This window comes from Haliotis asinina, chromosome 11 (assembly GCF_037392515.1).
Source record: "Haliotis asinina isolate JCU_RB_2024 chromosome 11, JCU_Hal_asi_v2, whole genome shotgun sequence".
Taxonomy (NCBI): Eukaryota; Metazoa; Mollusca; class Gastropoda; order Lepetellida; family Haliotidae; genus Haliotis; species Haliotis asinina.
The window spans coordinates 15,178,593-15,195,011 of NC_090290.1; the positions used below are offsets into that span (position 1 = coordinate 15,178,593).

The 16,419-nt window shown below is 42.0% G+C and overlaps 1 protein-coding gene across 1 annotated transcript; it reads left to right on the forward strand.

The window, feature by feature from the left end:
- The first annotated feature begins 2,320 nt into the window (after window positions 1-2,320).
- On the forward strand, window positions 2,321-12,789 carry LOC137255263 (integumentary mucin C.1-like). The gene is made up of 6 exons (XM_067792711.1): window positions 2,321-2,652; window positions 8,266-9,192; window positions 9,551-9,611; window positions 10,151-10,262; window positions 10,395-10,568; window positions 12,601-12,789. The coding sequence occupies exons 1-6, from the start codon at window positions 2,343-2,345 to the stop codon at window positions 12,715-12,717; spliced, it is 1,701 nt and encodes a 566-aa protein (XP_067648812.1). The 5' UTR covers window positions 2,321-2,342; the 3' UTR covers window positions 12,718-12,789.
- Window positions 12,790-16,419: the final 3,630 nt, after the last annotated feature.

Below are 16,419 nucleotides of genomic sequence, written 5' to 3' on the forward strand. Positions count from 1 at the left end.
CTGTGACTGTCAGGCTCTGAGTGCTTTTCTCTTGACCAATTTACATTCTCTGCTAAACTGTTTATTATTTTTCATATATTCATCAGATTCCAATATCATATCAACGAGATCATTAATAGTACCGTTGATATCGACCTCAAGTTTAATCAGCAGGTTTTCACCAAGCTGGCCCAATTCCTGAAGTAGAGTATTTAGAAATAAGTACATATTCAGTGACAGCAGGGAGGCAGTATATATTCAGTGACAGTAGAGCGGCTGTATATATGCAGAGGTAGTAGAGAGGCAGTATATATGCAGAGGTAGTAGAGAGGCAGTATATATGCAGAGGTAATAGTGAGGCAGTATATATTCAGTGGCAGTACAGCGGCAGTATATATTCAGTAGTAGTAGTAGCAGTTAAGTTAATTGGTGTTTGCCAATCCTTCGGACGAGGTTGATATACAGCATACACACACACACACACACACACACACACACACACACACACACACACACACACACACACACACACACACACACACACACACACACACACACACACACACCCCACACACCACACACCACACACCACACACCACACACCACACACACACACACACACACACCAGAGCATTATATCTATCATTTACGCATTACATTTAACACATTTGTTCGAAGACAAAGGTCCGATTCCCCACATGGGTACAATGTGTGAAGTCCGTTTTGGTGTCCCCTGCCATGACATTGCTGGTATATTGCTAAAAGCGGCATAAAACAATACTCACTCGGCCATCACTTAACATACGAAATCTTACATACATGCATTATATAAACATTGAGCAGATTATGGATCTGTACATCTTGCTCAAGAACCTCAGTAAGACCTTTGACCTTCTGGTCCTCTAGCTGGCAAGCTCATCCACATCATCAGACTCGGACATTGAACGATCCGTTTCGAAGCATTCAGTGGAGTGCTGTCGGCTTGTGATTTGACCACCGTTCTCCTCAGCCTCTTCTGGTGTCCCGTGATATTGCAGGAATATTGCTGAAAATGGCTCAACTAACTAAACTCACACGATCACTCTTCTTCACTTTTGTCCCCAGACCAGCCAACCAGGGCCAGGTACAGGGGGTGTACATCCGGCACAGTCATGACGGCGCAATTTTTCGACAAAGCCAAGACCAAAGCACTGACTGATCTTATCCTGACATTTGACGACCTCCAGGTGCTGACCTCAGTGATGAACAAACACTCCGTAGCCACAAAGACGTTTGGACTCCCACCAGCCTTATGAAGTCAAGCAACAACAACACTCCTCCACCCATCACCCTCGACGGTACTGAACAGATAGATAGATAGATAGATAGATAGATAGATAGACAGATAGATAGATAGATAGGATATTTATACAGCGCACATATCCACGCACTAGTGCATGCTCAAGTGTCTGCCGACACTTGACATCTGCATTTAGAACCCGAGCATCTTATCCAGTTACTGCCAGCTGTCCTAGGAGATCAATTTAAGGGTGAAAATCTCGCAGGGATAAAGGCGAGGTCAAAGCAGTTGATTTGTAGAAGACATAATACCTGTGAAGATCCGGGTTAGACTTTGTCTTCAGCTACTTATACTCATCGTACAACACGACTAACGTGACACATGTCATTGTATCCAAATGGCGTAGATCCATGATCATGCTGTTGATCACTTGGTTGTCTGGTCCAGACTCGATTATTTACATACCGACGCCAAATAGCTGGAATAATGCTGAGTGCGGTTTTAGATTAACAAACAAAACAACTGTCTTTCCAGTTAATTAGATCATCAAATTTCGTAGTAACCGGAGACGCCATACAAAGACACTTCATGCACTTAAAACCACGTTTCATGTTTTGCAGATATGTTCCACGTCGTTAATTTTGTCTTTATTGAAAACCATCCATTTAATTATAAGCCATTATGTTCTTTTCGTACAGCTGCCACGTTCTCCTCATCGAAAAACGTAATGGAATTGCATTCGTCATAGATGTTGTTCACTGAACTCTTACTTCATCGTCACCCTTTTTTAAAGAAATTACCAAGGAAAATAGATGACACTGTTCATCAGGTTTACGTTGTTTTCTTCGTGCTTATTATAGATGTAAAGTAAAGTACCCTTCGACACTTTAATCACCTGATTAAGAGCAGCGGTCCAAACGCTTCGAAATTCACATGCATAAACGATTTTATTCCTTCGAGAAAAGACACGGACTTCAATGCGAGTTTCAGATAAAGCAAACAGTATCATCACCGTAATTGTGTCTTCAAGGAATTGTTCTTTGACGAGAGCAAGCAAACAAGGCTGCAAAGAGGATTTCCAGTAATGTCCATCGATGTCACACTGGTGTTTTTTGTTTGGGTGATACTGGACTGTGTATTTATATGTACTCAGGGAAGTAGTTTGTGTGTTGATGAGGTGTTTGACCTCGTATTCAGTGGCAAAGCCGCCACAGATTACGTTGTAATTAACAAGACGGTTCCCAGTCGGGCGGAGTGTTCTGTCCTGTGTCATCACGAGGAAGGGTGTCTGTCCGTGGCGTATTCAGACTCAGGGGAGTGTGTTCTCCACAGTCAGCCACCACAGAAACTGACAGTGGTCACTACACCGGACACTGACATCTACTACCGTCAAGGTAAGACTAACCTGACACAGACATCCACTGACACCAAGGTAAGATATACCTGACACTGACATCCACTACCACCAAAGTAAGATATACCTGACACCTGACATAGACATCCACTACCACCAAAGTAAGATATACCTGACACTGACATCTACTACCACCAAGGTAAGATATACCTGACACTGACAGCCGCTACCACCAAGGTAAGATATACCTGACACTGACATCTACTACCATCAAGGTAAGATATACCTGACACAGGTATCCACTAACACCAAGGTAAGATATACCTGACACTGACATCAATTACCACCAAAGTAAAATATACCTGACACTTGACATCTACTACCACCATGGTAAGATATGCCTGACACTGACATCTACTAACACCAAGGTAAGATATGCCTGACACTGACATCTACTGCCACTAAGGTAAGGTATACCTGACACACACATCTGCTACCAGCAAGGTAAGATATACCTGACACTGACATCTACTAACACCAAGGTAAGATATACCTGACGCTGACATCTACTAACACCAAGGTAAGATATACCTGACACTGACATCTACTACCACTAAGGTAAGATATACCTGACACTGACATCTACTACCACTAAGGTATGATATGCCTGACTGTCACATACTAGAGGAAAAACCAAACCCCAGATTTAAAAGTTAATGCAATTTATTAACTAAATCTATCTTATTTACAATAAACCATTTAGGTTTGCCTTCACACCTGCATTCTCACCTCACCATCCACCCTCTGACTCTTTCCCTACACACTCACGCACGCCTGTCATACTTCACTCTTCAGTCATATCAACACTCTCACAACAACTCACAATATCACAACACTACAAATGCATTTAAAGAAACACACAACAAATCATATAATTATATCATTTACACTGAAGATGGAATAGACAATAACAATTCATTGAAAGCACACATCAGTCAATTATTGTTCACTGTTTCAATCACAATCGATGTTGTTGTCACCATATGTAGGGTTTCAAACAGTTTATTATTTCGGTGGTATATCAGGGGTCCTACCCCTGCGTGTTCATTTCCAAACACTTTGTCGGCATGTCACTGTGATCCCTGATGATCAACTGATGCAGCCTTACTGGCGGGGCACGGCACACTCCTCAGACACCCCGGTCAGTTCAACTCTATACAGGCGGCCTGTCAGGGTCGATGGCTCACGATCGTCGGGACAGCCTTACGGGGTGTAACACCTACCCCGGACACTGAATACAAAAAGCACACCATGTACATGGTGTCTTTACACATACACAGCATATGGGTTTTACACATACAAAATGTGTTTACAGGGCTGTTTTACCGTTACTTAATATACCACACTATCACTATACTTTACACGTAACTGTTGTCTGAACATTATTATTACCCCATCATATATACTAGCTTAGAGACATTCTCAAATGCTTACATTATAAATCACAATTCTTTCACATTCCAAACTTCAACAATTATATTACACATATTTCATCTAAGTTAAGGTTACACATTATAAGTTGAATGCTAAATCTCAATACATATACAAACAATTCATTGAACTAGTCTCATTAAAAGATAACACAAAACCTTATATTCCCCCCTCCTCCTCACCCCCCTCCCAACCTACTTGATTGACCCCCCAGCCACATACAATTGTCTTTCATACTGCACACCTCAGACACAAACAATAGCTCAACGCTTGCATCACTGCCCTCGCTCACAAGTCCTCACAAGTCCTCACCTGTCACCCTTCAGATTTAACACTGAACATTTATTATGATAATCGTGATCTTGACACTGACACATACATCTCATACACCCAGGTAAGATATACCTGACACAGGCAACTACTCCATGTGTCACACATGTATTGTACTATATGTACATAGTATTGTATCTCGAAACTTGAACCAATGGTATCTGCTACAGCATTTATGTTAAACGCACGGTTTTGATGATACGCGTGCGGTAATAGTCCTTTCTTAAGACAAAAACCCAGGCTGTCTTTTTTCAAACGGTCAGTACCACATTGCAGTGTTCGAAATCATCACTTTGAGGTAGCAAATTCGCTATTCAAAATCTTATTTTGCTACCTAAAGAAAATACACAGTAGCAGCAACTTTCTAATTGGCGTATTTTAATGAAACTGCTTAAGTTCATAAATTAGTCAGCACTTTCAAAGAAGAGATCTCCACTTTCACTCGTAAACTTACCCATACTGGTATTTTACTTTCTCCCAAATGCCCATCGGAGTGTTTTGTTCGTCACTAAAATTGCGACAGAGAACCAGCCAAGACAGTGTGCATGCACATAAGTATTACATTGCTGATTCCGATGTTTGAGAATAGACGTTTGTCATTTCCCGTGTAAGGACAGTAAAACATCATATGATAATACAAGGAGACCTAATACAGTTCCTTATGACCTACGACAACGAGCCTGACCTCCCGATCCGGTTAGTCGCCACTTACGACAAGCATTGTCGCCGTTTATGGCAAGCGTGGGTTGCTGAAGGCCTATTCTACTCGGGACCTTCACGGGCTTACGACGGTAATAGAACTGGGAGGGAAGAATTAACAACATTACGAAAGAATGCTGCTAGCTGCCAATAGATTTTGCTACCTATTTTTAAACCAGTTTGCAAGTAGTTGCTACTTGCTAAAAATTAATTGCGAACACTGCATTGACCTTATCATCGACGTGGTATGTCATGACATTTGGACTCATTATAATTTGGGTTCTTTGTGCATCTTTAGGAGGTCCCCAAGGCTGGGGTTTATGATATACATACACACACTGCTTACTGACTGATACCTGAAGTAACTGGCTCAAAGAGAGCAGTCCCTGACAAGGCACTTGCACAATTCCAAACTGTCGTTCTTGTGGAAACCCAAACCTGTAAAAGTTGTATTGTGAAAATGAACGCATCGGGAACACATATTAATCTATGGTGCATGACAGTGTATACAGATGACGATCTCAGCGCACTGACAGGTGAGACAGGAATTTTCTGTATTAATGTTTTTTTATCAATACTACCTACATGATGTATCAAAGATTCATTCTTCCCGATCAGGCACATTGAGAATGAGTCTCCGATAGAGAGTTGGTCTCAGTCTTCTTGCAGCGCCTGACCAAGTTTAGCAAACGTTGTCGGAGGCCCATTAACTTGACTCATGCATGTTGCTGAAATGCTCCCTGGAGGAAGGTTTAAGACCCATAGCTGGCAAAGTGATTGTTGTTGCTTGATGTCTGAGCACTGACAAATTCTACACAGTGAGCACAACGTCCTAAACAACAAGAACGTCTACTCATACACCGACGAAACACGAAAACGGGACATTGTCCACACAGTACTGTCCGGTCACCCTTACATGAACAGAATGAGTTCCGTCAGTCATATTAATGCTGATCCACAACGTGAGCTCACCACTGTCTATTCTGTCATGTGGATCCATGAAGATTTGGGTTAGAATTGGTCTTCAGTAAGCCATGTTTGTCGTAAGAGGAGGGTTATCAGGCTCGCTGACTTTGTTCACACATCGTATTGCGTATATCGACGCTCCTGATTTTTATCACCGGACAGTCTGGTCCAGAATCGATTACTTACTGGCCGCCGCCATACCACTGGAATATTGCGAAGTGCGGCATAAATCTAAACTCACTCACTCACAGCCATATGGCCCCAGGCTGACCTTCATGTCGGAGTTCATCTGATACATGACAGGTTATAATACACTAATGAGATATAATACGTTTGTAGAGTAACAAACATCCACCTCAAGTTACTCGCCGGGGACAGGTTACGTTTCACACCGCTAATGCAAGACACTCGAAGTTTAGCGGTAATGTGGCCACTATCCAACAGGGTACCCATTCCCTGCTGGGTGAGCAGAGGAAATTATAAACAAAACGACCTCCGAACTGTGTGACTACATGTGTCACATGTGCTTCATTGTAGGGAAGGACTGAAGCCAGAAGCCAAGCTGCTAAGCATGGTAACCCACATCGTGACACACTGTGTAAAGCGTTGCTTAAGTTCCACTGATTTTTAACATGGACCTTCTGCACAAGGCTGTATGCACGTTATGTACGTACACTTACACCGTGGATGTTACGTATGCCATTGATCTTACGTACACCATTGACCTTACGTACACCATTGATCTTACGTACACCATTGACGTTATTTACACCATTGACGTTACTTACATCATTGATGTTACGTACACCATTGACGGTGCGTACACTCCGACGAGTCAAAACATTGCTTACACATCGGCCTTGTTTCCGGCTGTCTTATTGCGCAACTTAGAACAATACCAGCTCCAGAATATTGACTCATTCAACCGGATATATTGATATTAATCAGCATTGTTTGAAACACCTAATCTCTTACGAAAATCGTGCAAATCTCGAAACCAGGCTGGGCCACTAGGAACATATGGTACGGATGTGATAATATATCAGTCACATTGTACGTTACAAAAATAACTTAATAAGTGAAAACAAACACATAAGAGGAGTAACTAGTGAGCCAGATGAATTATGAATCATTGTACGATCTCTGGGGCAATCTGTTACCTCTTCTTATCGGTCATGCTGTCTAAACCTCAACATAACATATAGAATTACGACATTTTTAAGTTTTAAAATTAAAATTAATTTGCAAATACCATTTTCTTATGAAACAGGAAGTTGGAATTTAGTGTAACCATGTTGTTTGTAGTGTCTTAGTGGGTTTTTTACTTTCACACGAGAACGTTTCGGATCGGCTGAAAAGTAGGTAGCCTAGTGGTTAAAGTTTGAATTGGTTAATGAGACTCATGTTTCGGTTTGGTCATTGACGCTCTGTGCATTATCAACTTATGCACACCATTAATGTTGGACGTAACTTACACCATTACGTTAACTATACCACTGACATACCTTACATGTACAGCATCGATGCTACATACACCATTGACTTCACGCACACTACTGCCCTTACGTACACAATGACGTTACGTTCACAGTGACGTTAAGTACGTTAGTCACGTTAGTTACACACGCCGTTGACTTTACTTGCACTATTGTTGTTGCGTATACCATTGACGTTACCTACAGCATTGACGACTGTCGGCAGTCTGACAATTTGCAGTTGTCCATTTACATGCCATTTGAGGTATGCTTCGCAGAGTCTGACTTCTGACCAATCGACCCTTTGCTCTTGACAGCGATCTTTAGCTCTTGACATGCATCCTTTGCTCTGGGCGTTGACATGAGGCATCTTGAACATTTTAGGTATACTGGGTTCTGCTCCACGGTCAAATAGTCACATTACCCAATAGACAATAGCAAAAGCCGGGTCTCGCGTTCATCTGTCTCATCTGTAATGCATGCATAATAAATAGCACCAACTCAACATCAACCATGAATAGCATGGTGTAATAATTTATATGTCATGAGCCCTACTCTATTTGTTTCTTTGAAGGACATTCATAATGAGCACTTCTAACACGTCCTCCGTCATAAAATCTTAATGATCTGAACGAAAGAACGTGACAACTGATGGTTTAATGGTTACAATATAATGAATATTGTTTACGTAGATGTTTCGTCCACATCAACTGTCCACGCTGCAACACCACCGACTACAACTACTGGTTCAGCAACGATGACAACTTCATCTACTGTGACGTCTCCCACACCGACGACGACTTCATCCGTTTCTACGGCCACAACTACCACGGCTTATTATTCTACTGCTCCATCTACGACTACTACTGCTGATTCATCGACTTCGACTACGATTTCACCACCAACAACTACATTCACTACCACTGCTCACACTGGCGCTCCTGTTAGTGCCTCTACAACTACTTCCACTCCGACTCCTACTACACCTTCTGCAACTACTACTACTGCTGCTGCTACTACTACTAGTACTACTACTGCTGCTGCTACTACTGCTACTCCATCTACTCCTGCTGCTACTACTGCTCCGTCTACTACTACCACAAGTATCACACCGTTGACTGCTACCACCATCTCTACTACAACTACTACTCCTGCTGACTCTACTACCACCACCACTACTACTACTACGTCGCCTACTACTAGCACTACTACTACTACGCCGCCTACTACTAGCACCACTACTACTGCTTCACCTACTACTACTACTACTACTACTACCACTACTACTACGCAGCCTACTACTACCACTACTACTACGCAGCCTACTACTACCACTACTACTACTACCACTACTACTACGCAGCCTACTACTACCACTACTACTACGCAGCCTACTACTGCCACCACTACTACTGCTTCACCTACTGCTACTACTACTACTACCACTACTACTACTACTACGCCGCCTACTACTACCACTACCACCACCACCACTACTACTACTACTACCACCACCACCACCACTACTACTACTACTACTACCACCACCACCACTACTACTACACCAACAACAACTACAACTACAACTACACCAACAACGACAACGACGGCTACATCAGGTACGTAACCAGTCTGATCATGCATATCATACATACATATCAAGAGAAATCAGTGACGTATCTGTTTCAACGAGATGGTTATCGTTGCTTGGTTTTGAACTGAGTAGACTGATTATTAAAATGCAGAAAATTCAGACAGATGCCGTATTTTAAAAAGCATTACAAACACCTCCTCTTACAGACGTTTCTCTGTTTGACATCCATGTCTGTGTGATAACTGATAATGAGGGCGGTGGGGTAGCCTAGTGGTTAAAGCGTTCGTTCCTCACGCTGGAGGCCGGGGTTCGATCGCCCACGTAGGCACAATGTGTGAATTCAAAGGGATTGTAGCTCGGTATCACCTTGTCTTTCATTGCAGAGGCTGGACTGTGGGTGACTGATGTTCTGGACTATTCGTCACAGCAGGGCGTCTCAGACAAGTAGATATTCTCTACTAATCTTTTTATACATGAATCTGTTCTCTTGACCAACGTGTGGTTTTTGTTTTGTTTTGCTTTCCGGTTTCCGCGTAATATTTTTTACCAGTTTGTCATTATGGCTTATATCCACAGTGAGTGAGTGAGTGAGTGAGTGAGTGAGTGTCACTACCACAGAGTTATGATTATGGGCGGATGAGTTTAGTTTTACGCCGCAGTCAGCAACATCCCATCCATATAGCGACCTATCGTAAATAATCGACGCTGGACCAGATACTCCAGTGATCAACGTCATGAGCATCTATCTACACAATTGGGAACCAATGACATGCCAAGTCAGCGGGTCTGACCACCCAATCCCGTTAATAGCCTCATACGACAAGCATGCTCGCCTTTTGTGACTGAAGACCGATACAAACGGGATCTCTACTAGTAAAAGTACCTGTAACGTCATCATCATCGTAAGCTACCAGACCTCTTAGTCCATTCGTTTCATTATGTTCATTTTAGTTTTGATTCAGATAACACCTTATGTTTCTCAGCGCCGCTATCCAGGTGATCGGAAAGCCTGACGTGTACCCGACTTACGGCCACAGTGTTAAAGCCTGGGGACAGACCAATTTATACTACTGGGGAAGGAGCCAGTATATAGAGGTGGGTGGACGTTCAACAGCATCTGTCATTGTTTGGTTGGTTGTTTGGTTGGTTGTTTGGTTGACTGGCTGGTTGGCTGTTTGGTTGCTTGGTTGGTCGGTCGGTTGGTTAATCCGTCGTTCATGTTTACAGGTAAAGTTCGCCATGAAGCTCTACATAAAGGAAGTGCACGTGTATGAGACGTACCGCGCAGGCGCAACATGGAGGCTGGAAGTCATAAAGCCTGGAGGATTTCAGACGATCTATCACTCGCGAGACACATTTTATTACACGTCAGCCCGAATCTTTAAAAGAGTTCTAGACAACGTAAGAAAATCTATCTCTCTTCCTTTAATTTTGATTTAAGAAAAAACCAAATCATAAAATAGTTCATTTTGTTTAACGCTGGACTTGTTCCCAATTGAACAGATTGTTGGTCATGCCCGTGCTCAAACCTCTATAAGTAATCGCACGTACCAGTACAATGGTTTGACACCATGAGTTGGGACAGGATGGTATGTATCAGAATTATCACGTGATCTCGCAAGTCGCCTCTCACGACAAGCGGGATCGGACACTGCAGTACACGTGCCCAGTAATCATGGCGGCATTGTTACTTCAGAAATTATTCAGATAGAAGTGCAAAGAAGTCGTGAGTTGGTGGGTTCAGTTTTATGCTACATTTCAGCAAATGTCACGGAAGGGTACACCAGAAATAAACTTCACACATTGTACCACGTTCCACCGCCCCAAACAACGAACCCCGCCATGTAGTAATATTGATTTTGTAACATGTTGTAGCATAGATTGAGGCGGGCTTCAGAAAGGGCAGATTATTATTAATATGTTTTACAGATTAAGATTGATATGCAGCAGAGAGGGTTTGGGTGATCCTGGCACAGTCAGGCCAGTAAGGCTCATCATCAGCTCAGGGTTCTCGCCCCCTCTACACGCAGCCCAGACAGCGAATGGGACTTCTCCCAGGAAACACTGCCTAGTCGAACCCACCAAGAACTTTCCGGAGAATATGGAGGCTCCCCAACACTGCAGCCTTCTGCATTACCCAGATTGTCAGAAGGGCTGTGCTCCCAGTGGAGAAGCCGGGCACTCTTCTGATCTGCGTCAAGAGATCACGAGGTACCAAACCAAGGACACCGAGAACAATGGGGAGCCTGACGACAGAGTACTTTGGATGCCAGCGAGACATTTCAAAAGCGAGGTCCGCATATTTATCATGCTTTTCCCGAATCTTGCCAATCACATTGCTGTCAAAGGGGACAGAAAATTCAATGATATAAATAATTTCATTGGTTTTATCAGAAAGGACAAGATCGGGTTTATTGGATGGAATATGTCTCAGGCTGTATATTGGCCTATTCCAGAGAAGTTTAAAAGCATCATTTTCCAGGACGCCCTGGACATGTTCAGGGTCGTACCATGGATGGACCTCGGAGTCAAAGCCACAGGCATGGCGGAGACGATAGTAAAAGCAGCGAGCCATGCCATCATGTCTTTTAAGATATGCTGTTTGTGCCAAGGAAGGGCATCCACTGACAAGGTGTTGGGCAGTCTGTAAATTCATTGCATAATCGATATTTCATATTAATATTTTGATTAAGAATCACATTCTGACGATTGCGAGTGGGAAGTGACTGGTCCTGGGCTGCAAAAGGGAAGCCCTCAGTTTCACAATTGAGACCAGCCGACTTCATCCAGGCGAAGGAGTCAGTTGGATTGCTGTTCTGTTCCACACACCGCATGTGCACACGATACAATGGGTTCTCAGAAAGCTTCTCCACAAAGAATCGACTCTGGACAGACTTGGTAAAGGACTTCACCTGGTTTACTCCCATTGCTGTACCGTCAAGGAGTACTTCGCCATCAACAAAATCTCAAATTTCAGATTATGTCCAACAACCTTGGCACGTTTAAAATAGCTGTGGAATTCCTTGTTTTCATCGTGAGTCTTGACGTGCATCACCAGAGGATCTTCTGATAAATATATATGTGCAAAAGTACACAATAAAATTCTGTCATGAAGAGCGTAAAACATAACTCAATCACTCACTCTTGCAGTAACCCGACACATGACTGTACAACGGCACTTCATGCTCTCAAAATAACCTTTCACGTTTTCAGTGTGCTGATTATGTCTTCTCTGCAAAGTTTCCATTCAATTAAAAGTCATATGGTGTTTTGTTTTGCTTTGTTTTGTGGGGTTTTTTTCGCGCAGCTGACACTTTGGATTATTTACAGACCGCCTCCATATAGCTGGAATAAAATAACAAACAAACACAAAAGCCTGTGCAGTCCCGCAAACATTTTATTTTTTTCTCATAAACAATGCTTGGACTTTTAGATGCTGGGGTTTTCGTCTGACGTCATCCGGGTTTTTGTGGATCCATGGTACATCGGGGCAGCAGTGGAGATAGACGCTATCAAGCTTGTTGGAGAACCCGACCCTCAGCAGAAGTAGATTTCAGCATGTCACATTTCTCGACATTCACTCACTCACTCACTACAGATTACTGGCATACGTATGTAAAGTGGCGTCACATATTTCATCAATAAAACTTGATTCGACGAAAACACTTCTCATCGTTTTGTTTGAAAACTGTACATTCCGACAGGTACAAATCCTCTGCAACACGTTTCTCCGCAGGTAAACGCCTTCTAGATATGTATGAGTAGATATATGGAAACATAAATTCTGGTGCCGATGAAAAGGATCCGTTTCGGTTTCTTAACAGCGGAGAACATTTCATTTTCAAGTTTACAGACATGACGCCAAATATACTCTTTCCTCATGAAGTACTATTGATTCCGTTGCTCCTTTCTCCATCATTGTTTACAGACTTATCCTGTGTGAACTCCTCTGAGACAACACGTGCGAACTACAGATGTCTTGGGTATAGTATCATGATTAGAGTAGCTCAATTGTGTGTTGATGGTCTTTGGTGGTAATGCACAAGATCACCGCACCAAGGGACTTCATATTTTGCCTGGAGCATGTAGCCAGGTGATAACATAGACAAGGCAATGAATTGTGGACAAAAGGAGGGTAGTCAGGCGCAGCAGAACTTTCCGCCGATCTGTAGTTTGAAGTCCAGACGAGCCTTTCCATATCAACATCGCGTATTGTTTTCAATGCCGAAAATATCCAGGTCACACGTGGGTTGCTTCCCTTTGAATGAAACATTGTTCACTGCGGAGTTAAATCATTGCACTAAGTTTCATACTAACGCACTTCACACTAACTGTATTACTTCTAAGCGGTACCACGTGTTTATGACGGGTTTTCTCTTTGTGATATATGTGCAATTTAGTGATTATTGACATTGATTGTTTGATCGTAAATTTATAAACTAGTGGGCAAAAGAAAGTGAACACCTTTATTAATGATCGATAAAATCGACGCAAAACATTCAGTCATTATGGAGCACAGTGAATCGACTGTCGGTTGTAAGAAAACACTCTCTGCTGCCAATTTCGTACCACGTGAACAGTGAACAGTGAAAAGTTCAGGGTATTGGCAACATGGCTGTTTCTGGTGCCAGTCTGCTTTTCTCTCTCTCTCTATCTCTCTCTCTCTCTCTGTCTCTCTCCATCTCTCTCTCTCTCTCTCACTCTCTCTCTCTCTCTCTCTCTCGTGCGCTGTTAACAATGGCATAACTCCGGTGGTTTTCCATCAACTGAAATTTGTGCCACTGTAAATAAACGACAGAATAGCTAAAGAATGAGGTTAATAGCTTTGAATTCAGGCCTTGCCTTGAGGTTTCTAATGTGCCATTGGGAAGTCCGTCTCTATTCAGTGGCAAATACTGGTGGGATGCTGGACGTACTGGAAGACACATGTCCAGGGATATTCCACCCTATGTACAGCCTATGTCCTTCAGTGTCACAAAGTTGTACAATTCGTCGTGGTGAGAGGCGTGATGGAGTTGATGTAACCAGACTTCGCCCACTTATAGCCTACAGAAGTATTATTGATGAAGAACTTTCACCTCTTTGTGACCAGTGCAGGGATAAAACGCCTGAAACAGGGCAACACTATCTTCAGGAGTATCCCTGTTATAGCTGCATTAGACAAAATCTTAGAAGTGTCGTGATCGTTAAAGGCGATACATTCTCCCTTGTTGCAACATTAGGCCCAACATACTATACAGTTCAATCCAAGGGGCTATATTAGAGTGCGGTGCATGTATCAAGCAACTTTCAAACAAGGAAATGTCGTCCAGTAGAAACATTAAACCAAATGTGAGTAAATTTAAATAGTTGAAACATTTCTTGTTCAGTATGCTGTACTGCTTTTTCATTGAACGAGCACTATTTGTGTATGTGTGTTACGTTGTTGCTTTTTGTTTGGTTGGTTTTTGCTTTGAAAATAAAAATTGGTTACTTGATGTTTATGTCATTAAGCAGAAAATTCCGTCATTTCATCAAAACATTTAGATAATCAGTGAATACTTATTTAATCACATGCAGTAGACTCACTTATATTTATGGTAGTTCAACGTCAATTAATGTAGACAAATAGATCTTTCTTCTGGTCCAGGTCGCTATAAAACACTATCATCCCCTATCACCACCTATACCGAGTACCCTGGTCGGGTGGGGTACCCAGGTAGAAACTTAGAACCTGTCCACGCGCTGCATCAAACAGTTTATATTTCGGTAAGGTTAATACGTTGCTCACTGGTCCCTCCGGTACATGGGTTGATGTACCGTCTATGTTTGCATATGTTTCTCTCGGGCTCCCAGTTCAGTGGACATAAACAAACAGCCAGTCATCAACTCATGTGCCCTTTTGATCGGTGAACAACTTACAGTGTCAAGCAAGTCAGCGTTCCCGTTACTCGCCTTTTACCACATGCATGATTGTTGCGTGCGATGATTTTTTTTAATCACGCACGCAACAATCATGCATGTGGTAAAAGGCGACTAACGGGAACGCTGACTTTGAAAATGAATATTGACAAAACTTGAATTGGATAATTTATTGCTTTATACTGGGTATATGGATGTGTTTTGGGTATATGGATGTGTTTTGGGTATATGGATGTGTTTTGGGTATATGGATGTGTTTTGGGTATATGGATGTGTTTTGGAACTATTAATGCTGTGTGAATGTTAACTGAGCTATTTCAAAAGAGAATTTGAGAGATTTAAAAAACCACCATTGATATGATGTTTCCTAAAAATTCAACAAGTTTACATTTTATGAACCAATGTGGAAGATTTTCTGATTAGGTTGACAAAAAGAGCAAATATCACTATCAATCATTTGCATTGCAACAACATGTTTCCATTGTTAATAACATGATTTATAAATATATACTGAAAAGCTAATACATTTACACTCTCCGTGCAATTTCTGTATTTTGTTAAGACCATTATTCAATTCAAATGTATATATTAAATTGATTGTGGTTTCAGTATGGATCTTCGAGTTTAGGATCAACAATAAACAAGGATATCGTTATAGTTGCTGTATGGGGTTATCAAGAGAAGGATAATAGAAGGATAATATACCCCTCATAAAACGTTTAGACGCACATAAAACACTCACTACACGTTATGTAGGTAGTATATATGGATACATCGAAGGTGGATTTCTCCGCTAACTTAGATTAACCAACTGCAAACCTTAGTTTGATGAACTGCACGACGGATCATGCATCAAATTGCTAAAAAGCATGTGCAAACATCGTATATGTGAACAGCTGCGTTTTTGGTGTATTTGTGTAAAGAATTAACCGTTTTACTACTTTTTATCATTTATTGAACTCATGACAAAGATCTTTTCAACATTACTAATTTGTTTTATTATACGTCAGTTCATGTGTAAACATTACCTTTAAACAATATGGAATATTTTGCGAAATCTATTGTACAGCTGTCTGAAGTTCTATAATTACACAAGTGAGTCTTAACTTTTAATAGGAAGTATATATGGATTAAAAACTTCTTTATTGCAGTGAGACCAGAGTGTGTGTGTGCGTGCGTGCGTGTGTGTGTGTGTGTGTGTGTGTGTGTGTGTGTGTTAGAGATGGGTCCAATGATCACTGTTGATTGATGGTTGGGGTCTTTTGATGTAGATAGCTTTGTGGAGTTTCGTGACTTCTAAGTCTTTGAGCCGGGTTGTCCGGTTGTGATCTTGTTCCGCTGGATGCTGACC